Here is a 24,676-nt window from a genome sequence, read left to right as displayed (position 1 = left end):
CTGGGATCCTGCTCTGTGAATACCAGCATGTTCGTAAGATTCTCTAAGTGTGAAATACTTGTGGCATTTTATCCTACCTTCCTATTCTCTTCCAGTTATTAAGAGCAGTGTGACCTCGCGGTTTACTTTGAATCTTTCTATGATTCCATTTTTTTCTAGTTTCGGAGGCAAGAAGGATTTGGCCCTCCCCCTTTAAGAGATTAGTGTGGGAGGTAATAGATCCCACAAGTCCTTACAGCTCTCCAGAAAAGAGACGGAGAAGGCACTGCAGGTTACCACAGAAAACCAGTAATGAATTTAGGAATATCGTAACTTCATCTGCATTTTCAGAGTGCAATCCGTCAGGTGTTGTCTAAGGACAATGTGGGTTAGTTTACCTGGAAGGTAAATTCAGTGGTGCACAAGACCTTTGTGCATTGTGTGAGCAACATGGTTTCCTCCACTCCCATCAAATGAAATTCCACAACAGCCCAAGGCATGAAAGTAGATGAGGGATGAATTCATAGCAAGCATTGTGTCCTTTTCACAACACTATCCCCCACAAATACTGACAACATTATACCCCCACAAATACTGACAACATTATACCCCCACAAATACTGACAACACTATCCCCCACAAATACTGACAACACTATACCCCCACAAATACTGACCTATGAAATGGAGTCTGAAAATACAAGCAGAATGGGTCATCTTCTGTACCGGTTTTCCTCACTACTCCTTCTGCTTGTGAAAGTTCAAAGACACCTTATACTGTACCTGGGAAAGCAGCGGCTCCCAGAATCTTTAAGAGCATCCCACAGGCAGAACCCTTCCACAGGGGAGGGACCAGGCAGAAACCACAGAAGTTTACAACTGACCCAGCAAGGCAGACTCTCCCACAGACATGGAGTCTTTGGCTGGAGGGGTTCTTCAACCTGTGTCATGTAGAAAGTTCTCCAGAACACCACTGGTTCTCTCCACTGCTGGATTTTACTTCTCTTTCTAACTGTAGGTAGAGCTCAAAATTCTTTCTTTCCCCCTACTCTCTTCTGTCCATGCCTCTCTGCCCAACTGCCCTGCTCATACTGGCCACGCTCCTGCCCAGTGCGGGTTCCACAGAGGTAGTGTGTTTTCAGATTATCAGACAGGATTTTATTTCTGGAGGGAGCCGGTACCCCTCTCCTTCCTGAATTTTTCATTCAGGATGACATATGGAAAAGACTCATCACATCCTAGACTCTTAACATACTTTGAATCCAAAGATTTGGAAGGGGTTGGGTGATTGTCTTTAAAGCCATGCCTGAGCAGTTAGGAATAAAGACTTTGGCCTCCATTCTCAAGAGGAAACCCAAACTGGCACGGTCAGCCAAATAATAATAATAATAATAATAATAATAATAATAATAATATAAAATTAAATTAAAAAATGGAGGGAAGGAGCTGAGACAAAGAAAGGCTATCCCAAGCAAGAGTTTATGTGGATGGTTTATTTAACTGGCTATTAAAGAGCAAAGGTGTTTATATATGTAAAATATGAATATGAGAGGAAGTCCTGGTGATAGTGTAAGCCTCCCTGGGGAGACTCCAAAGTCAATGACCACTGGTTTACCTACCGTAGAGATGGTTGCAAACCTTGCTGAGTGAGGGGGCCAGAAGTCTTAAAGTTTCCCAGTCCTAGACTCTTTAGCCTTTCTTTTTTTTAGGGAAAAGAGAAGGGGGGAAGGGGGGAAGGGAGGGGAGGGAGGAAGGGAGGGAGGGAGGGAGGGAGGGAGGGAGGGAGGGAGGGAGGGAGGGAGGGAGGGAGGGAGGGAAAGGGAAAAAACAAAACAACCTTCTGATAGTCTCTGTATGTTTGGAATCAAGAAGTATCATTCCCCACTCCTTCACCACTCCCTCTCAATCGTCCTGGGACTGGGCAGCGCTGGCCGAGGTTCCCTCCTGGCGCCTAGTGAGTGCTGCGACCACCCCTGCCAGGGAAGCTGACCCTGCTGGCGGCCACTACCCTTCTCGGCAAGGTAGCCAGGCCAAGGTGCAGCGGCTTACCATAGGGTCTCCTCCCAGCTGTGCTGGACAGTCACAGATCCAAGCCTGAGAGGAAGGGCTAACCAAGGCCAGCCTCGGCAGAGAAGAAACAACCTTCCATTTCTACCTTTTAGGTTGTAGCCCTTGATGACACTTGAATTTCGATCTCCTTGGCTGCCGACAAGGTCACTCTCCTATGAAGGGTGGCTCTTGTACATCGCTGTCTGGAGCACGGGAAGCCACAAGTGTTTGGACACTGAGAAGGAGGCTTCTGTCTCCTAGCAAGGACACTGGACCGCCATGGGCCACCAAGTCCCTTCTCCAAGAACTGGTAGAGCTGAGCACCTGTTTCAGCCCAGAGTCTGCCTGCCTTACCTTCCTTCGCAAGTCTTCTTCTTAGACTCTAAAACAGAGTGAACGAGTCTAGTTGAAGGCTGGCAACAGCGGCAGAACCCAGTTTTTGCCCAAGCACTGCGGGCTTCGAGAAATGCGCGCGTGGAAAGACGCGCCAGCGGAAATCTGCCCGGATTCGGTGGAATCTGCTCCCTGTGTTTCAGGGCCGATCTTCACCGAGCGCTGCCCACCGGCCGCGGGTGGAAGGAAGCGCTCAGCTTGCAAAAATTCGTTGAAGGCTCTCACAATAACCCCTATCAGTACATATAGAAAAAATGATTTAACAAGCATATATATATATATATATATATATATATATATATATATATATATATATATATATATATATAACAAAACCCATATACCTGCACCTTAAGTCTACAATGCTGCAGATTCTAGACACTATTAGCCTAGGGGTGGAGTGCTGGGCCTAGATATCTATTCGCCAGATTGCTTATAGCAGGAAACGTTCTGCCTCGAACAAATTCAAGGGACTGTTTGTAAGTGCCTGAAGCTGGCCAGCAACCCCGCAGGGTTCCTGGAGGGTCTCCCACTCCCGAAGCTGTGGGCACATTTTCTTTCCGCGGTGCTTTCGTGCTTTCCGGGATGGGGTACTCAAGCAAAGGACTCCTCTAATGCAGGCCGGCTGTACGTGGCTCCACCCGGGTAAGCCATCCCAGGACCCACAGACCAAGCTAGGGCAAGAGCCAGCTTAACCCAAATTGGAGCGTGCTTCTCTCGCCCAGGAAGTTTTGCTTTAGGAGCTTGGAACCGTCTGCTGTCTTCCTCAAACAAGCGCAGTTGACACACCCACCATCAATCCCGCACTATATGCATTCCCCTATCCCACGTGAGTGTACACACACACACACACACACACACACACACACACACACACACCAGGGCACTGTCTCCTTGAACAGTGCCAGTACAAACCACCCGTGTGAGGGCAGGAATCTCTTCCCCAGGTGCGGCGAAAGAGACAAATCCTTCTGAGGGCTTCCTGATTCTACGCAGAATAACACCCATCTTTCCTCTCCATTCTTGACCTGAGCAATTGGAGTCCCAACCATACCCTAGAAACTTCATTCTTGAAGGAGTCGACCCCCACGCCCCACCCCCACCCCTATGCCGCCTGCCTGCGGAAGGGGGCTTAAACACACTGACAAAACCAAATTTGCATGTGAGAGGTTACTCAGAGTGCTGAGGGGGGAACAATCTCACGTAGGAATGAAACAGGGTGACTTAAAAGAAACAGAGCTTTTACCGGCTTGGGCCAAAAGAAACAACATGGCCGTGTATACTCTTTTACAGTCACTGTGGGAGGGTGCATGGTCATTATCTCTTAATTTTGATTATTTCTAGTTTATGTAAAAAGAAGTAAAAACAGAAGTTTGGGGACATTTAACAACGGATCGGAAATCACTACAACCGAATGTAATTTGGCAAGCTGTGAATATAAATCCTAGAGCGATTTACCGGCTGAGGAGTTCATTGAGTGGGAGGCAACAGAACGTGCGCCCTTCGGGACACAGAAAAATGAGTAAATCAACAAATATTTAATAAATGTATATGGAGAGTCTTGACCTTAGCCAAGGGGTCAAAGGGGCAAGGCTAATAAACGTCTTCAGAGGCACTTTGCAGTCCCCTTAGCCCCTCTGGCCAATCAAACATTCTCCTAGCGGCACTTTCAAACTATGAGAAAAGTTCTTCTCCCAAAATAGTCTCTGTTTCGAAATGTATTTGAAAATGCTGTATAGCCAGCCACAAGATGATCTTATACATACATACATCACACACACACACACACACACACACACACACACACACGTACCTTCCCATAGATATATTCTCCAGACCTGATCCGACCTGTGATAAAGAAAGCAACGGAGAAATTACTCTGGTGACAAGCGAGACTCATGGTGATCAGCACACACCAAGACTTTCAGTGAAGAGCTCTCCCCCAACTCAGTAGCCAGGGCAAAGCCAAACCTTGGGCTTAAAGCCCCTCTGGAGAGAGAATTCTGTTTGTGAAAAACACATAGAACAGTTCCGAGTTTGGTGGTGGTGGTGGTGGGGAGGTGCTTGTTTACCTCAAAAATGAAAAAAACAGACCTGGGGAGTGTTAAGGGGAGCAAAAAAAACCCCTGCATTTTCAAAAGCATGACTTCTAGGGGTGCTTAAAATATCTCAGCCAGAAATGAAAATTGACAAAATAATTAAGGCAAATGAGATTAAAAAATTTTTGATACTTAGTTGTCGGGAGTGTGGGGAGGGAGGACCCTTTGCATACTCCCTATACCTCACTGTACTGTCAATCTCTTCATAATATCAAGCACAAAATACCAAAATAAAGCTTCACAACAGGACTTATTGTATGTGAAGTTTGCGCGGATAAAGCTCCTTTTAAGGTCTTTTCTCTTCTCTTTTCTTAAAAGACAGTCGTTGAGAATGGAGAACAAAGCCAAAGCCCACTTCGATCTCAGACACCCACCACCGCAACCAACAGAAAGGCCAGTAGGATGCTTGGGTCTCTGGTTTAACCCGAACGTGCTGGCAGAGCCTGCTTCCACCTGTCTGGAGCAGTGGTCCAACCTGTCCCTCAAGGACCCTTCACGTTCCATTTCACTTTGCAGGATTTCACCAGGAAATTTTTAAGGAGCCACAAGGGTTTTCTTCTGTCTAAAAGAATTAGAACAAAGGCAACCCCCTAGTATCACCGACCACTTAGTAATTAAGACGACCAGATGGCTGAGGTGCAGGAGGGGGTGGGGGGAGGCTGTTTGTAGAAAATCGCTGCGGAACCCCAACACAACAGCAAGCCTAGGGTTGGTTGGTTCCTTCTTGGTTGCTTGCTTCCGTTATTTGTTTTCGGTTCACTTCATTTGTTTACAAGACCTGAGTTCCAGATGCTCCCCATGTAATTTGAAAACTAAGACGCAATGCCCTTAACTGCTACCACCACCACCGCCACCACACCCACCCACACACCCCGCTTCTGAGAACCAAAAACTAAAGGAACTGACTGATGTCTTCACCTATACCTAGCCCTTTTTCCTTCGAAAACAGAACTGGAGAATGTGCCTTAAGGGGGCTAAGCAAGGAGATAAGCCAGTATTTGAAAGCATCTGTCCACCCAGAGCAACACTAGTGGGCCTCAACCAGTTGCGCCGGCCTGCCCCACCCTGCCCCACCGGACTCTAGCGCCCGCAGGTGAGGCGGAGCACTTGGGGGAGGACCACAGCACGTGTCCCAAGGTGCTGCTATTTCCAAGAGCCTGGCGCCACCCAGCGGACTCGAGAGGAACACCTGGCGCGTCTCAGTTCCCAAGTCGCCAAAGCACACACAAAAGCAAGCTGACACTCCAAAAGTCCACACCCAGGCTTTGCAGCTCACTCCCTTTCAAGCAGCAAAGACTTTGCGACCAAACTCCACAAGTGTGTCATCCAGGCCATAGCATCCTCTTTGAAACTCAGGAAGCAAAGTGTGTCCTCCCAAAATACAAACCCAGAAGCATTCCAAGTTGACATTACTCAGAGTGAGGATGTAGTAGGTTGGCAAGCGCAAGACAGAGTCGTGGAAAAGGTGGAAAAGAGGACGAGGGGGTCCATAAATCATTTTGGGGGGATTTTGGTCCTGGCCCTTATTTCTGAAACCTTTTCGGAGTGGCTTTGACGCTGGTTACATAGTTTTTCTCTTTTCAAGCGTGTGCCCCTCCCCACTGCTGACTCTCTGGTGTCCAAGGATTGTGTTTGAAAGAGAGGAAGCATTCTTGAAGTGGTGGGTGACGGATTGTCTAAACCCTTCTAAGATATTCTGGACGGGAGATTTTGAGGCAGCTCAGCCATGAAGATCCCCTGGAGAAAAGGGGTAAGTGAATAGCACCCACACACAACCCAAGCCTGAGCCAGACCCAGAATATTGGAGGTGGGCTGCGCCTGTCGGGAGGGGGAGGGCCCGGAAAGGTGGAAACCTCTGTCCTGTATCCATGGTATCCATGACCCTGACTCTTTCAGTCTCACTTCATAGGTGCATTGTGGGGGAGGAGGAGAGGAGAGGGGCATGGGGTTGTGGAACACACACCTTCAAGCCACCTTCTTTGGGACTTGCTGGTTTCTCTGACACCTTTGCTGCCTGTGGTTTGCCTTACCGTTGTGCTCTTTTCAAATCCCAGTGGAAACCCTAACCGAACTGGAAGATGTTATTATGAGGGAGACGGGTTTAAGGTTGACCAAGCTCATGCTAACACGTGAGTCTGGCAAGCTGATGGCCCTGCTGTCAGCTGCAAAGGCGCCTCCGCTGCCTCTGGAATGCCTTAGCAGCAGCCTTACGAATGCCCAACGAGGGGTATTCTGGGCCTAATGTGGGGCATTCCGGGGTCCTCATGGTACTACTGGAACCGGAGGCCACCAAGAGTTAGGCGCACACCCTGTGTTGACTGGGAAATTAAGCCCTGAAAGGGGCTACTCGAGCCCTGCTCTCCCGGACTTCACTTTTTCCCAGCACCCCTCAGGCCAGCCCCACAAGCCATTCGCCCTCAAAGACTTGGTCCTTCTAAGGGACGGAGGGGCAAGCTGAAGAGGTCCACGACCCGGTGAGAGTGGCAAATGGGGAAGGAGACTCCCCAGAAGCAGCACTTCAGAGACGGCTTCTGGGCGCCCCGAGGTCCTTCGTCAGCCTCTGGGCGCCGAGCACGTTTTATTTATCCCTACAGAGGATGCTGGAGGACAAAAGAAATATTTGGACGTCAGAACTGATTTATATTTTTGGAAGAGCTACGTTTCCTTTTCTGAAGAGAGGCGAGCGCGCCCCATATCCTGCGCTCGGCGGGAGGACTGCAGCGAGTTTTGATGCGCCAGGAAGTTCTTCTGCGCGGAGGCGCGGGGCCCGGCGCCCCGCCGAGATCGCTGCCCTCCCAGATATTTATTTATTTGGGGGGAAGGGAAGGCCGAGGGTGAGGAGACCCAGCCAGACTAGAGAAGAAAACCCGGCCACTGAGTTGGGACCTCCAGGGCGCTTCCGTGAAAGCCCGCTAGCAGCCAACCGGCCTCCCGGCTCCAACCGAGACGTCTGGGGCCAGCCTTGCAGCCTCCGGGTGTTGGTGGGTGTTTCTGTAGCATCCCCGTGTTCGTGCCCTGTGCCATCCTGGAGTGACCCCTCCGGGTTCTGCAGTGATTTCCCCGTGAGTCTTAGTGACTAGCCATCCTAGCCACCCCCAGGGCGAAAGGAAGGAGGGGGCTGAGAAAACTCAAAAGGGGGTGGGGGTGAGACAACCAAGGGCAGGGTGGCCACTCGTGAGAGCTCATGTTGCTGTACTGTAAGGCCCACGCGGCCGCCAGTCTCCCACAGGTTTCCAGATAATCTCAAAGCTAGATCCAGTGCCCTAAAGCCAGCAGACCCCCCCCCCCCCCGAGCTGTATCGCAGAATCAACGTGCCTATGGGGTATCCACACCCACATTCTCTTTTCAGATATGAAGTGCAGGCCTCTCAGCTTCTTCCTCTTCTTTTAGGAGATGCTCTGGCCTGTGCCCCTGGCAGCTCCACCCCTAAACACAGCACGACGTAGAAACCTGAATGGCACTTGTTCCTGCCTGCGGGGTTGGGGTGAGAGTGGGCACTGTGGAGACAGGTTCCCGGGGACATTCGGACGTGGCATTTCCACCCTGAGCATCTAGAATTGGATAGAAAGAGGCCTGGGGGGTTGTTTTGTTTTGTTTTTATGGAGGCGGGTCTGGTAAATTAGCCCTCTGTCCTAGCATCTCTGACCTGGCCAACTGGGTCACGGACCCTGAACACACACGCATTTGGAGTGCTGAAGGATGAATCCAAGTAAAATCTAGCTCTTAGATTTCCTACCAAGGACTATAGAGGTTCCTGGCCAAGGAGAGAGAGTAGACTGTAAAGGGGGTTTTTTAATGTTAGCTATGCCTTCCAGATTAAGTTGCTCTCTTCAATCCCTACTTTTGGAGCAACCACCTAACACCACAAAGCTTAACGTGGCGCTGGCCGATTTTAAAGGTCTAGGGAGTGGACGGCAGCAGGCAAAGACCCTAGCAATTACCTAAGCAAACCCAGACCCTAGTGTCACAAGCAATTATTGAAAGGCGTCGTGGGCGCTCAAAACCCTAAGCACGGACCTAAACACGTGGTAAAAACGATGGGCTCTCCCATCCAGGCTGAGGCTGAAGGAAGAGAAAGGCGCAGAGGATGCCAGCTCCCCCCAGACCGATCCTTAATGCCGTCAAAGATGGCTAGTGTGTATGGGTCTCTCCCGTTTCTACTGGTTTAGTCTAAGCCAATTCATGTAAAACCCACGAAACAAAGGAAACAATGCTAAGAAAAGATTTAAACCACAACAATGGAGCGATTTCCTAGAATAAAGTGTGGATTGCAGAACAAAATCAGAGAAATCCAATTTCTGCTAAGTTTACATTCCCTTGCTCTGGGGCAGGGGTGGTGCCCTATCGGCTTGGAAGAGGAAGGGAACCCACAGCCCAGATGGAGAAGCTGACTAACCCAATATGGCATCAGTTCTGAGTTGTACGGTCTCTCTCTCTCTCTCTCTCTCTCTCTCTCTCTCTCTCTCTCTCTCTCTTTCTTTCTGTTAAAAACCAAGCCCACGGGCTGATCTAAAATCATTTAATTAAACCATACCCCTGCACTTGTCCATTTAAAAAAAATCAAGATTTTTGTTGTTTCTAGGGAATAAAATCAGTGGAGGGGGCTCACACCAGAAGAAGGGACCTCCTAGAGAGTGGGACCAATCTAAACAAATCAGCAAGGAGACTTCCATGTTAACCGTGGCTGGGCTGGGACTGGGACTCAGGTAGAGAGCCCTCTCCTTTGCCTCAATCTCAGCGGAGCAAAAGTAAACAAATAACCAAAAGCCTGCCCACCACAAACGGATACTCTTGCAGGAAGAAAGAATTTGACCTAATTCACAATCAGCTGTGTTCTTTCCCAACAGATTTGAACACATCCATGATGGAAACACAGACGTTTAGCTGCAATAAAGAGAAAAAAAAGACATCAAATTTGGAGTCCTAGCTCCACTTCAGCCCTAAGTCAGCTAAATCACCCCCACCCCCAACCCCACCCTCTGCAGCCTCAGCCAAAGAAGCGTTGAGCATGGGATCTCCATGAACAAGAACAAGTTTAGGGATCTCTTCCTGCCCTACAGCTTACCCACTAAGCTCCCATTCTTTCTGGAGTCAGGAAGGGGGCTGGTATACTAGAACGAAGAGGAGGCTTCAAGTTTGCAGACCTTGCCTTGTCCCGGGCGGGTCCCCACTGCCCACTGTCTAGGACCTGCTGCAGACCAGAGCCATTTCTTACAGATTTAGAGAAACTTCGTAACATGTAATACCTGGATGATAAAAGGACTCTTTTGAAAACCTTTTATGATGTAACCTGCTGAATAAGCAGAGATTAAAAATACATTGAGTTGTTTTTCTTAAATGAGTATAACACTTGTAAAAATCTCAGGTATCCATCAGGAAAACAAAACAAAACAAAAAACCCTCCTTGGCCCCCAAACTGAGGGAAGGTTATCAAACCTTGTCTTGAGTTTAAAAGGCATATTGCCTTCAGTCTCTTCAGACCTAAAACCTTTAAGGCCAGTGTTTAAAAGCAAGTACCATGAGGGGGTGAGGTTCATTGAATCCCCAGGGGCAGGAAACACAACAGGTGGATGGATAGCTGATTGACCACAAAACTGATTTCATATAAGTCTCTCAATCATGTAGCCTGCCAACAAAACGCCGTCCCCTCCTCCTCACTCTTCTTCCAGAACCAATGTTTTTCCCACTTCCATACACACACAAAAACACATTTACCAACACCGAAGTCTGCCCACAGAGCTCCTTTGAGCCATTCCCACCTCTACCCAATTTTTACTTCATCTAAGCCATGCTTTTCAGACACTTAGAACTTTGGTTTATTAAGCACATATTTGCTTCCATATTCAGTCTCATTCAAAATTAGAACAGGCAAAATGACAAAGGAGGCGGGGATCAGCATGAAATAAATGGGGATTTGCTCCCCAAATGTTCGCTAGTCACTCAAAAAGAAATTCTTAGAAAGTCGAAACAACTTCAACCCCCAACCCAATCAAAACATCCCTTCCGGAAAAGAGCGACTTGTTTCTTTTTTCTCTTGCAAATGAGCGGTCCACTCAGTTCTGCTTGGTGGTGTTTTCTTAGCTGACTCTGGGCTACAATCGGGCCATTTTCGGACACATTCCCATGTAGGTACCAGGGGTGCTCTGGAGGAAGCTGTCGACGCCTGTTCAGCTAATTTAGGTTTTCTTTGTCTAATTACTGTGGAGCTTAGGGAAAAGGAGCCGGGCTCAGGGCAGTAAACTGACACTCGGGCTCTGTGTGTGGTATCCAGGCAGGGTTTGATGGAAAAAGCCTGCTTCCACTCAACTTCAGGTCACTGTCTGGGGCCAGCCCCCTCCCCCCCTCCCGCACCCGCCCTTTCCTCTGTTCCTCAGACCCACCAACAATCTCCATCAGGGGCAGTCCCCGTGCACTAGGACACTGAGAGCTGGGGCAGCTCCCCACCCCCAGGAGGCCAGACCCCACTCGCTCCACAAGGCTCTTTGTAACGTCTTTACTGGGTCCTGCACTCTCCTCCTTGCCCTCCCTCCCATCTTCCCAGACTCCTCAGTACACACCAGGCAAACGCAGACTTCTCAGGGCTGGTGCATTACTGTGCCTTCCTTCTATTTGTCCCCCTGGTGGGCATCTCCTTCCCTCTGGGCCTGGCCACCAGCCCTTGTGTGGTCAGGCCTACTTCAGCCTGCAACTCTCTTTGCAGCCCCTGTCCGAGGTCAGACTACATTTCCCCGCACGTGTAATCCAATAACTAACTGTCGGGTCTCATTGGAATGATTTCTCCCGAGGGCCATCTCTCTCTGAGCCGACTCTTACCGAGAGGAATAAGCCACAACTGGAGGAGTGTTCTCGAATGAAGTGAGCTTGGCCATGGTACATTGGGGGGCGGGAAGACTGACACTGTAAACCCACTGGCTGCTGCGCTTACCTTCCGTGTTGATGATAAATACAACTATCTCCTCACCTCAGGCAGGCTCTCCCTCTCCCTCTCTCTCCCTCTACTACTCTCTCCATGACGTGGAAATGACAATCAGTGGAAGGTGGAAGTAAATAAAAATCGGAATCCATTCGACTCAAGAGAGTCCCAAGTCCCTAAAAGTTGGCCCAGGTTTCTCCACCCAAACCCCAGTGCTCAGCTGAAAATATGCTCATAACTGCCCTGGGCACAGCTCAAAGGCGCCCTGGACTTGCCCTCTGCTATGACCTCTCAGAAGCCTGCATGTCCAGCCAGAGAGAGAAAGAGAGGGAGAGAGAGGGAGAGAGAGGGAGAGAGAGGGAGAGAGAGGGAGAGAGAGGGAGAGAGAGAGAGAGACCCAGGATTGGCACATTACCTTGGGACGTCTGGCACCCTGGCGTGTGGCTGAGGGCCGCACTGTCTAAATGAAGTTGACAGATGGTGTCAGTTCGGGCACTGGGGACCGTAGCTAAGGAAGCTCTTCCAGGGCACTGTCTCCCCAAAACTCAGTCCCCACAGGGTCCGGCGGGGGTGGAGGAGGGGCAGGGTGTGTCCACTCACGGGTTGCGGGGTTGGGGCACTTCTGTGATAAGAAACGGGCTGCTGGAAGGGACAGAGAATGAATTGCTGAAGTCAGAGGTAGTCGAGTCTTGCCAGGATTGGGAGTTCTCCTCCCAGCAGAATGCCTGAGGATCTGTAGCCCTGGCTTTGAAGAGGGCAGATGGGGAAAGGGAAAGAGCCCGAAAGGAATTTGTAGTGCGAGCAGGACCCCGGAGAGTCCGGGAGGCGATAAGAGCAGAAGCCCGCAGCCAGGTCCAGAGGGGGAGGAGTGACGCGAGCCCAGTGCGCCCTCCCCGTGGCGGGCGGCGCGGAGCGAGGAGGGGGCAGGGCGGGGTGGGGTGGAGGGAGGGAGCGAGGGAGGGAGGGAGCGAAGCGGCCGCGGGGAGGGCGCGCCAGGGAGGAAGTCCAAGAGACAGAGAGAGGAGCACTCCTGAAAGAAGACGACGGGCTAGTCCCCGGGGTCCGGGCTGAGATCTTGGCTCGAGGGCGCAACTGTCCGGCCCCAGGCAGCGTCGCCTCGGTGGCTTAGGAGACGGTTGCGCAAGGCGCGGGCCGGAGGCTCGGAAGAGGGATGCGCGGGGCGTTGCCTTCGACCCGCCGCCGCCGCCCGAAGCCCCAGAAGAGCTGAGGGAGGCGACGCCGAAGCGCTGGCCCGCAGTGGCCCCGGCTGCAGCGCGGCCGGCGCAGTAGGGCACTCACTCGGTTTGTGGACCGACCCGGCTCCGGCGCCGCCAATCTCCGTCCGGGGTCCACCCCCCAGGCCGGGCCTTGCTCCCGGCTCCCAGATGAGCACCGAGGGCGGGCCTCCGCCACCCCCGCCGCGCCCGCCGCCTGCCCCACTCCGCCGCGCGTGCAGCCCGGCGCCCGGCGCGCTCCAGGCCGCCTTGATGAGCCCGCCACCCGCCGCCACCCTGGAGTCCACCTCGTCGTCGTCCTCTTCATCCTCTGCTTCCTGTGCCTCGTCTTCTTCCAACTCGGTCAGCGCCTCGGCGGGTGCTTGCAAGAGTGCGGCGAGCAGCGGCGGCACAGGCGCTGGGAGTGGGGGCACTAAGAAGGCGACCTCCGGGCTGCGACGGCCAGAGAAGCCTCCTTACTCGTACATCGCGCTCATCGTCATGGCCATACAGAGCTCGCCCAGCAAACGCCTGACGCTCAGCGAGATCTACCAGTTCCTGCAGGCGCGCTTCCCTTTTTTCCGTGGCGCCTACCAGGGCTGGAAGAACTCTGTGCGCCACAACCTCTCGCTTAACGAATGCTTCATCAAGCTGCCCAAGGGCCTCGGGCGACCGGGCAAGGGCCACTACTGGACCATCGACCCGGCCAGCGAGTTCATGTTCGAGGAGGGTTCGTTCCGCCGGCGTCCGCGCGGCTTCAGGCGGAAGTGCCAGGCTCTCAAACCCATGTACCATCGCGTGGTGAGCGGCTTGGGCTTCGGGGCCTCGCTACTGCCCCAGGGCTTCGACTTCCAAGCGCCCCCGTCAGCGCCCCTGGGTTGCCACGGCCAGGGCGGCTATGGTGGCCTCGACATGATGCCCGCAGGGTATGATACAGGGGCGGGTGCTCCGGGCCACGCGCACCCACACCACCTCCACCACCATCACGTCCCCCACATGTCGCCCAACCCGGGCTCCACCTATATGGCCAGCTGCCCGGTACCCGCAGGTCCTGCGGGCGTCGGTGCGGCAGCGGGTGGCGGCGGTGGCGGCGGTGACTATGGGCCGGACAGCAGCAGCAGCCCTGTGCCCTCATCCCCGGCCATGGCAAGCGCCATCGAGTGCCATTCGCCCTATACTAGCCCTGCGGCACATTGGAGCTCGCCTGGCGCTTCACCTTACCTCAAGCAGCCGCCTGCCCTGACGCCAAGCAGTAATCCCGCGGCCTCTGCTGGTCTGCATCCCAGCATGTCTTCCTACTCTTTGGAACAGAGCTACTTGCACCAGAACGCCCGGGAGGATCTCTCAGGTAATAAAGTGCGCCAAGGCCAGTTGCAAGCATAGCCTCTGAGGGCCAGGGCTACTGCACCCTCAGTCCCCAAAGCTGGGTTATGGGGAACTGGGATACAGGGGCGGGGTGGCGGGGGTGGGTGGGGAATCGGTCCCCTATTCCTGAGTGAGAGGAGAGGATTTAATCTTATAACCTTCCCTGATGCTCTGGGCCGGTTGGGGGGAGGGGGGCTCAGAATTCCCAAACTGGTGAAGGGTGGTGCCAAGTCCTAACCTTCTTGGCCTTCATTAGGACACTGTGGACTTTCTCCCAGTTAGGACAGACTCAGCTCTGAAAAAAGGCATGTGACCTTTGGAGACCTTGGCCGAGGAATTGGGTCTGAATCATTTTGTTCCCCCTACTCTTTTCAAAGTCTAAATTTTGTTTGCCTTTACTTCCTAAAGTAGATGGCAAAAGGGGGCCGGTTCTCTGTGAAGTAGAGCAGGTGAGGGAGAGTTCTTACCATGTAATGACAGGAGATGGTAGGGAAGGGGAGAGAGAAAAACAGAAGGGAATCCCAAGGACTTCGCTAGTGACAGGAGGCACCAAAGTGGTGTTGAGAAGTCTTTGAAAATACACACACACACACACACACACACACACACACACACACACACACACAGTGGATCTAAGTTAATAACACAAGTTTGTCCTGGGCATCAGGGCGTAGGTGCCCTAGTGTGATTACCTCCCCTCACCCCCAGGAAATGTGCATAGAGGCCACTTTCAGTGTGGTTGGTTTATGTTGTGTGGGTTGAAGATTATGAAAATTTATTGACTTGTGAAAAGTGGTTGGATGGTGTGAGGAGAGTAGGGAGTGCTGGAGAGAATTTTGTGTTTGTATGCTTTATCTACAGGATAGAGATAAACCCTGATTAATTCCCTCGAGGTTCCCATGGGTGTGCAGATTGAAATCTGGGAGCCTGTCTGTCAAGGACAAAGCCCAAAGGTGCTGTCTCCCGCATACACTTGCTGCCCCATCAGAAAATTTACACGCTGATGCATACCTTCATGTGTTTGTGACTATGTGTGTGCCACAGGAGCTTGGAGGAATAGGGAAGCCAAGAAACAGCAAAAGATCTTGGAGAAATTTCCCAAATAAGCCTTTTAACTGGGGGTCTCAGAGGTTAACCAAACAAAGACAGTCTAGGCAGGACCACACGGGAGAGGATTTTAGGCTGACTTAACCCACAGAGAACAGAGTCTCCTTCAATTTTATGGGAATTTCAACAAGTAACCAATACAGATGACCCTCTCTCTTATTCTCCACCCCCACCCCCACCTCCTGCCCTACGGGCTAGCTGTCAGTCTCCCTCCTACACACTGAACTGGAACCTATGCCTCCCCCTCCTCCACCCCCCCCCACAGGCCTCCTGCTCTGGCCATCCTGTCTTTCTCTTTGGGTAGACCTAGCTTACGTTGAATCCAGACTCTTAGGCTTTCCAACTGTTAGGAAACTGTATTCTAGAAAGAAACAAACAGGCAAATGAGCAGGAAAGACATTTCTGACTGTTTTATTAGGTTCCCGTCCCACCCCACACACTCTAGGCCGTGCATGAAACCCCCAGAACTCTACTGACATGGCAGTGTAACCCTTTAACTTGGACAAAATAAGAACTGTCCAGCTAAGAAGGCAGGCCTCTGATCTCCTGTTCTCCTGCCCCTCATGACCAGCCTTCACCCCCCCCGACCCTCCCCCAAGTGATAGCTTAGTCCAACCTGGTCGTGGTGCCATTTGTCATCTTCTCTAGAATATTATTCCGATTTTGTTACCTCCTGTAAAGACCTTGTCAAGGGGCTTTCAAAGAGCACTGCGTTGTATACGGGGACCCTGCAGGGCCTGGTTCCTAGTGCTGCCCACAAGGCTGCGGCCCACGGAAACTGGAAGGTCCCTGGAGGCCTGGCTAGGCTGAAGCGGTGGCCCAGGGATAGCTGAACAAAGCCCCCAGTACACACATCGCCATGCACACAGCACGAACCCCCTTCTGCCACACACGCGCCGCGTTCCCCACTTTCTAACAGGATAACGAAGGTGGCGACTTCAGGGAGGCAACGGCGACGCAACCCGCTACAGGCAGGAGTCATGGGCGCTCATCACGAAGCCCTGCCGGCTACTCTGGTCGGCTGTCTCTGCACCCTCGCGGCTCACGCAGAAGCAGGCTGCTGCCTGGGACCGGGGAGGTGCGAGCTCTGGTATTCGCTGGTGGCAGCGGTGGCGGCCAGAGGACCTGATCGCCCCGCGCGTTCACCTGGGTCGCTTCTCCGGAGCCGAAACGCCCCGGGCGGTTCCACAATGCCACAGAGGCCGAGTCACACCCGCTGCTGAGCGGCCTGGTAGCTCGATGGGTGTCCCCGTAGGGTTTACACGTCGCCGGCCGTAAGCTTTTCTTCAGTTTACAGTCAACCTCATAGGGCGACACAGGCGTGCGGCTGGTGCGGGTCGTGCTAACCCGGTGCGTAGAGGAAGTTCTAGCAAAGCCTGTCCACGCCGCGGAGATGCGCGCTGAACCCACGAGCCGACTGCTCCTCGGAGCCGAGAAAGCAAAAGCAAAAGTGGTCGGCAGGTTGGCACTGAAGGGGACCCGCTCAAGTCCTGTTCAGTCTCTGGACACAAGCTTTCCCCGTGTTCTACTAGTTCCCTCGGAGACTCCGTGCGCAGCTAGATACCCGGGCTAAAGAGCATTTCTCTGTTCCCTGAACTTGTCCTGGCCAAGGCAAAGCCTAAAGGGTTCCGGACCTAGGAGATGCCTGCTGCCTGTGTTTAGGTGGGGACTGCAGTCTTCTCTCTCCCTTCTCAGGCCCCTTCCTCTCTAAGGTATTGTCTCTGTCATCCTCTGTGGATGAAGAGGATAGATCCCAGCTTCTTGAGACAGGAAAACTAGGTACAAAACCAGAGGTGACCGGCGGCAGAAGTGGCAGGGTGCGTGTGCGGAGCGCAGCCTGGAGCCAGGCCTGGCAGAGAGGTCTCCCAGCCCAAGACCGGGAAGTGGGGATTCGTGAACAGATTACCTCTCAAGGTGTTCATGAAGTCCCGCCTTCCTCTCAAGGAGGGGTACTTAAAACCAAAGCAGGGCAAGCGTCTTAGGACTCCAGGGCACTCTGAGAAACGTCCCACCCCCATCCCCGCTTCTTATCGGTTTTATAGTCATACATGCAAAGGCCACCAGCTGCTTTTGCACCCTCAGTCAAAAGAGCACAAATTAAATGGCAAAATTCGAAGTAAAATACCCTACCATCATCTGGGTGACTCTTCACTGAAAAGATCTTTTTCTTCTTCTTTCAGTGGGACTGCCCCGTTACCAGCATCACTCCACTCCAGTGTGTGACAGAAAAGATTTCGTCCTCAATTTCAATGGCATTTCTTCTTTCCACCCCTCCGCTAGTGGCTCTTATTATCACCATCACCACCAGAGCGTGTGCCAAGATATTAAGCCCTGTGTTATGTGAATGAACAGAGGCCTTGAAGGCCGTTCTCCCTCTTCTGCCCTTTCCTCCTCTCCCCTCCGAGAGGGGCAGCTACAGACTCACACACTGTGCACGAGGATAGCAGTAAGTAGCACACCCATCACTTAGACAAATACCCAGAGGAGTCCTGCTCACCGATGTTTGCCACCCGTGGAAGAGGAAACCTTTCAAAGGGCAATACCCCAGAAGAGGGACAGACAGAGGAGGTTACTCCATGTAAGACATATGTTACTATATGGAAGACATAAAACTTTTCAGTTCTGGGGTGGCCACTGCATTCACTGATCAGGGTCTGAAAAGGGAGGTGTGTGTGTGTGTGTGTGTGTGTGTGTGTGTGTGTGTGTGTGTGTGTGTGTGTTGGGTGTGCATTTCAAACTTGTAGTGCTAAAAGCACAGCATTTCAAGAAAGCCTCTAGTTCCCTGGCCCGGTAGGAGGTCTCTCCCACCCCCAGCCCCCCAACACTCCCTTCGGATACAGGTGCCAAAGAACTTTGTGAAGAAATGAAGAACCAATCGTCTGGGTTAAGAAAGTGGCTCTCAGTATTGCGACAGTACAACATTTTTTACAAGGTTGTTTTTCTACCACCGTATTTTTAAAGTATTTTTATGATCTTCGTATACTCACTTCGCTTGTATTGTAAAAGGAGGGTATATTTGCACTTATATATACTTTTACAGTTTGCCAAGATATTTTGATGTAAGTTTCTTTTTTTTTTCAATAAAACGTGTATAATGAGTAGTTGTTCTAGGGACCCTTTCCTCTGCAGACTCCCTTTCATGGCCACACCCTCCAGGCAACATTGCAACTCTAGGCTGCCCCCCCCAAGTTTTATAACTGACATGATGTGAGGTTTCTGTTTTGAATAAGCCAGGTCAGTCCTGATGGTGGGCTTTCTCAGCGGAGAGGGCACATCTATTATTTTTCTCTCTCTAGTTCACTCTCACTTTTTCTAGTCAAACAAAAACCAGAAGGTGAAAGGAACTTCAAGACAAAACAGCAAAAAATAAAAATAAAATTAAATTAAAAGTAAAACCAACAAAAGCAGGCAAAATACTGAAAGCCGAGGGTTTGATCTGAAGAAGCTTGAATTTGGTGTTCTCTGTTGCCTTTCATGATGCCCAAGACTTCTGCCCTTTTGCTCCTTCCTCTCTCCCACTAGTACCAGGCGCTAGGCCAGAGTAAAGAATGGCCACCGGAGCATCCCCTGCAGGCTGCAGGCTGCAGGCTGCAGGCTGCTTTGGGTGGTGGTCAGATCAAAGAGGATTTAAATTGCCCCCAACACACACACACACACACACACACACACACACACACACACACACACACACACACACACACGGGCTCCCACAGATCGCACAGCTTCTGCTCTCTTTCTTGCCATGTTTCCCAGCCCTGAATGTTACCCACAGAACTGGCAGGACACAAGATTACAATGGGGAAACAGTCCAGTGAGGTGGAGGATTCATTTCCCACCCAGAACACACATCTGTTGGGAGCAGAGCAATGTTCACTTTTAATCATGTCGAAGTAATTTTCTTAACTCAGGGATGGATTTTTGGTTTTGGTTTTTTTAAACTCTCTTTCCTTCCAATCCACCACCAGGCACTTATTGGTAACTCAGGAGATGGGTATTTTTCTCCCAATTTCAATGAATCCTAACTGAGGTGTTCTCCTGAATAAAACATCTAGTTTCAAAACTCCTAGCTATATTCCTAATCCTTAGGCCTCTCCTCTGTAATTTTTTTAAAGTATGGAATTAAACACTTTTGTTTCTGTATTATCATATTTGCATTTACATAGTCTTTTCTTTCCCCCCACCGCCCCCCATCCCTTTTGTCTTTTATTCTGAGTTACTCAGGGGGGCCTGCTATAAATTATGAAGTCAGTCTCAGAGTTTGCTCCGACCACAGTGCTGTGTTTACATTCCTTCCAAGGCAGCCGGCATGGTCGTAATTTATATCCTAAACACTTGAACGTAACTTGTTTATACAGAGAATGACGGGACCTCAAACTCCAGGCCGATCTGGCCAACCGCATCCGGAGGGCCAGCGCGCCCCCTGGTGGAGCAAGAGACAGGTGCATGAGGAGCTGGGCCTAAAAAGCGCTTAAGAATACAAAACAATGTTAGTGCTAATCAGTATAGACATTTAGAACAACTCTGTCGGAAATTATGCTTTCTGCTTTTAGGAAACACTTTGGCTTTTCTCTATTTTATTATTTCCATCTACAATTTCATCCTGAAAGCTGATGAAAGACTCGTTAGCCCTCCTGACCATATGTACTATAAGATCTTGACACCTTTAAACGTCTAGAGTTCTCAACTAAAGTCACTATTTCCTTCTGGGTCACAGTTGCTTCTCTCTGAACTGCCCCTCCATTCAAGACATGCACTCAACATGTTTATAGTCATTTTTTCTTTTCTTTTTAATTTTTTTTATTTCTTTTATGTTCGTTGGTGTTTTGACTGCAGATTAAGAAAGTGTAATTCTTAGTTTTAAATGTTTCTGAAATATTGGTAAGACATTCTAAAGTAAGTCCTACCATACTTTTAGAAGTGAAAATAGTTAAGTAATTCAATGGGAGGGGTGTTTCTGAGTCTCTCAACTGTTCCTATACCTTGAGAACAATGGAACCCACAAGCTGAACACTGGCCCTGCCACCAAACCACATATTTCAAGTGTACTTCCAGTCTTCAGAACTTCTGCTCATTGGCAGAATAAAATGATATGCGAAAGGAGAGCTGAATATTTTGCAAAACAATGACTGGCCTTTTTGTGTCTGCTTTTAGTTAGAACTATGTAAACCAAGAAGGAAGGCAACAGGTGAACAGGCTCCTGGCTCGGGCCAGGAGCTGGGCAGTGGTTGTCTTCGTTTAAGCCCAACACAGTTACCTAGTTAATCCTTTCTGTTTCCCCACGCTGGGGCTTGGTGGAGAGGACAGTGTGTTTCCATTAGCACAGCAAATACCAGAGATGAGCAGCTCATGAAGAGCCAAGGGTGAGCAGGAGGGATTTTAGGCCTGAACGGTGTAGCACATCATGATGCAAGTGTAGCAGAGCAAAGATTCCCCTTAGATCTGGGGAATTAGAGAAGAAAAGAGGGAGCCCCACACCTGCCTAGTTAAGTCTCCAATGACCTGAAAATCTCTCACCTAGGCCCCACCACCTTAAAGGCTCTACACCTCTACTAACACCGTAGACAGTACATGGGCCTAGAGGGGGCATTCCAGATGCTAATTATAGCATGAAGAGCTGGGTCCTATTTACACATCGCCCTTAGGCCATGTGTCTGAGGGGTCTGCCTCGCCCCCATGCATTTCCAGTCAGGTCTTGGAAGGCTTTTTCATCTGATGCTGCAGACACAGCAGGGTGGTGGGCTTCTTTACAAGCGAGCAGTGGCTTTCAGACACTATGGTACCTCAGGATGACCAGGAGGGTTTGTTACCAAGGGGCTACTGGGGTTCTCTGGGTGCAGAAAGAACTCAAGACCTGGCACTTCCAATAAGCTCTCGGACATGCTGACGGTGTTGTCCAGGGACCACACTCTGAAGACCACACCTCTAGAAAGAAACTGAGCATGATGGGTTTTTTGTAGGTTTTCCAGGTCTGTGTAAAGGCTAACCTGTTAATGCGTGACCATAGATCTAAAAAGCTGCTGGGCTTTGATGATGATGATGATGATGATGATGATGATGATGATGATGATGATTATTATTATTATTATTATTATTATTATTATTATTATTGGTGGTGGTGGTGGTGGTACTTCTTAATTCACTTTACATCCTGCTCACTGCCTCCCTCCCTGTTATCCCCCTCTGAGTGGTGGGGAGTGACCCTGGGCATCCTCCCACCCTGGTACATCAAGTCTCTATGAGGCTTGGCATTTCCTCTCCCACTGAGGCCAAACAAGGCAGCCCAGCTAGAAGAACATAACCCACAGACAGGCAACAGCTTTGGGACAGCCCCTTCCTCTTCCGTTGTTTGGAACCCACCTGAAGACCAAGCTATATATGTTCAGGGAGGCCTAGGTCCAGCCCATGTGTGTTCTTTGGTTGGTGGTTCAGTCTCTGAGGATCCAGGTTAGTTGACTCTTTTGGTCTTCCTCTGAGTTCTTTTTCCTTTTGGCCAATTTAAAAATAGTTTTCTACCTCAGATGTCTCACTGAAACACAAGGTCATACTTTTTAAACCTATACCAAAAATAAATACTTAGGATCTTATTTTTATTCAAATATATAAGAGCAATAATTTTAGTCTAGCAAATGTAACAAAAGCAGTCAAGTGACATCGCTCAAGTCCCTTGCCTCGGGACAGCAAATCTTAACACACAGCACCATGTTGGACAGACTTCTCTAAAAAAGGAAGGTGGCTCAGAAAAGAAAGCTCTCTGTTTCTGTACAAGGTTCTAGGCGGGGAATAGAGCAAGGCAAGACAGGCCATACTCTCTGAGAAGAGGTAGGGATGACCCCTGAATACAAATGGGTCAGGGAAGAGTGTGAGTGGGTGAGGTGAGAAGGAAGTAGGAAGAGAAGAGAGAGGAGGGAAGGAGGGGAGAAAAAAGGAGAAAGGGAGAAGAAAATCAGGAAAGAGGGAAGGCAAGTCAGAATAACAAGAAGAGGGGAAGAGAAAGGAAGGGAGAAAATAGAGAAATGGGGAGAGAAGAGAGGGACAGATATAGAAGAGAGGAGAAAGGGAAAGGGGTGGGGAGGAAGAAGCAAGTTCTGGAGAAACTGGGAATATAGTTCCAGCTCTGGCCCATAGGAACAGCAGGCTTGAGTCCGACCTCTTGTCTCCTAAGGCCACTGCTATGTCTGGTCTCCAGCACCCTTTGGCTGAAAGGCCAGCACACTTGTTCCTGTGGCCTTGTGCCTGGATTCTGGGGAGGGAGTTATCTATCTGGGCATGCTCAGATTCTCTGAACAGCTGCAGCAGGTTCTAGAAATATAAGAACACTCCCTTTAGGAAGTGGGGTCTGGTTGCCGGGGACACTGGGCTATCAGGGACATAACACTGCATGGCATAAGATGGTGTAGGGTGTTTGTTTTATTTCTTTTTTTAAAAATGAAGGGTTTTTTTCTTCTTTCCTTTTAAAAAATATTTGTTATTTATTTATTTATTTATTTATTTATTTATTTATTTATTTAAAGTACACTGTAGCTGTCTTCAGACACACCAGAAGAAGGTATCAGATCTCATTACATATGGTTGTGAGCCACCATGTGGTTGCTGGGATTTGACTCAGGGCCTCTGGAAGAACAGTCGGTGCTCTTAACCACTGAGCCATCTCCCCAGCCCAGGATGTTTTCCTGAAAGAAAATCAGCAGATTCAGAGCTCCCTGGTTGTGGTGCATCGTAGGGATTAATTCAGAAAGGCACCAGCTTATTTAGGAGGGAAATATATATATTATCAGAAAAGAAATGCATTTTACCCAACCTTGTGAAGTATAATCTTGGCAAAGGAAAATGCCACAGACGTAGACATGGGCAGGGAGGGCCACAGCACACAGACTGCAAGATCACTGGGGGGAATGAAAGGCTTGGAAGTTCCTTTGGAGTTCAGAGTGCTCCGAGGCCACAGTAAGCCAACTAATAAATATTCTCTAGAGGCCTTGTCTGAGAGATGCATGTTATAGACCCCGTCCTCCAGGGCTGGATGAGCATGTCTCATGCTATGAATGTTTGTGAGACACAACTGAGTTCTGAGGGGCAGTTGAGAGCTAATGTCCTGGACTTCTCTCCTTCTGTAAAGGCCCACCACAAGCTTAAAACTGCTAAGTGGGCCAAGTCTGGCCAGAATTTAGGGTGAAGAAGAGTTGCTTCCTCTCCCTCTCCCCCTCCTCCTCCCTTCTCCCCTTCTCCCCTTACTTCTCCCCCTCCCCCTCTGTCTCCCTCAGTAGTTCCACCCAGCACCAAGCATGCTGGATTCATCAGGAGGCAGTGCGGATGGACCAGCTGAGCCAGGGAACCCAGTGATGGTCAATCCACATGGCTGTTCTTCCAGACAGAGGCAAGCAGAGCACTGCTCCAAGAACAGAATTGTCCCATAGGGTTGAAGCATGAGCGACCTGAGCTACTCAGGGTCTAAAGACACGAGCGGACACTCACCCTTGGGGGTGGCAGCATTCTGATGACAACATCTGTGCTCACAGATGGCTGGCAGGCTGTGTGAGCTTCAAGAAACGGAAGCAGTAAAATGATAACCATAGGGCCATGTCATCTGGTGGGGATTGGCTTCCTTTTTTTTTAGAAACTCCTTGGGATGATCAGGATCTTGTTTCTAGGTCCTTCAAGGAGGGCCATTGACAGACGAGGAAACCTAATATTCTAAGTCTCAGGAAGTCTACTGGTCATGAGGTAGGCATGCATACATGTGCATCTTCTCCTGCCTACCAAGATCTTTGGTACCAAGATCAAGGCTGAAATTGGCTTCTTCACAGCTGCCCCCAGCAGGCCAGGCACACTACACCATCAGCCCATGGACTTTTGTTGTGGTAGTGGTTGCTTTAGGGCAAATTCTGTAGAGAAGGAAGGGCCATCTCAGCAGTCCACTAGCCATGATAGTCCTTAATACATTCCTAAGACTTTGGAAAGGCTTTGTGAGATCAAGAAGATACACTAATTTGTACCCAAGACATAGGTAGTTGGCCAATAGTCTCAATGGCCTGGCCATCTCCTTCTCCTGGGCCTGCCAGGTTTCAATAGGCCAATCGCTACGATGACAGTAGAGACCCTAGTGTGTATAACAGATGTAAAGTCTACAACCTCAGTTTGCTAAGATACACGTCTGCCCTGGGGACCAGAGGACAGCAAAGCCAACCAGGAAGGCATGTCAGACCAAGGCATGCCAACGCTACCACTAAGAGAACATGCACCCATGCAGGCGCACATGCACACACTCACAGAAATATAAACACCCCCGGATGCTCATATACACACAAACACACCCATACATACACTCAGATACAGACATATAGATCCTCAATACACACAGACATTTGTATATACACAAAGATGTATCTACACATACTCTTACAGACATACCTAGACATGTATATAGAGATACACACACACACACACACACACACACACACCTGGAAATTTATGGACATACACACAGAGACATGCCCATACATATACTCACACAGAGACATACAGACATACACACATAGCTGGGCTTTGGAGATGATGGTTGT

At 50.2% G+C, this 24,676-nt stretch overlaps 1 protein-coding gene and 1 long non-coding RNA gene across 2 annotated transcripts; one reads left to right on the top strand and one right to left on the bottom strand.

Annotated features, from left to right (window-relative positions):
- Nucleotides 1–6,770: 6,770 nt before the first annotated feature.
- On the bottom strand, nt 6,771–12,417 carry LOC120097779 (uncharacterized). Its single transcript, XR_005495507.2, has 3 exons — nt 11,849–12,417; nt 9,586–9,766; nt 6,771–9,404 (listed from the first exon to the last, which is right to left on the bottom strand). It is a non-coding gene; the product is annotated as an uncharacterized LOC120097779 (long non-coding RNA).
- Nucleotides 12,418–12,447: 30 nt separating this feature from the next.
- Nucleotides 12,448–19,261, top strand: Foxf2 (forkhead box F2). The gene is given in 2 exon segments (NM_001400749.1): nt 12,448–13,995; nt 17,300–19,261. Coding segments are annotated over 2 exon segments (1,341 nt in total). The 5' UTR covers nt 12,448–12,818; the 3' UTR covers nt 17,464–19,261.
- Nucleotides 19,262–24,676: the final 5,415 nt, after the last annotated feature.

Source organism: Rattus norvegicus, chromosome 17, assembly GCF_036323735.1.
Source record: "Rattus norvegicus strain BN/NHsdMcwi chromosome 17, GRCr8, whole genome shotgun sequence".
Taxonomy (NCBI): domain Eukaryota; kingdom Metazoa; phylum Chordata; class Mammalia; order Rodentia; family Muridae; genus Rattus; species Rattus norvegicus.
The sequence above is the reverse complement of the archived record's forward strand: the minus strand, read 5'-3'. Positions and strand labels throughout refer to the sequence as shown.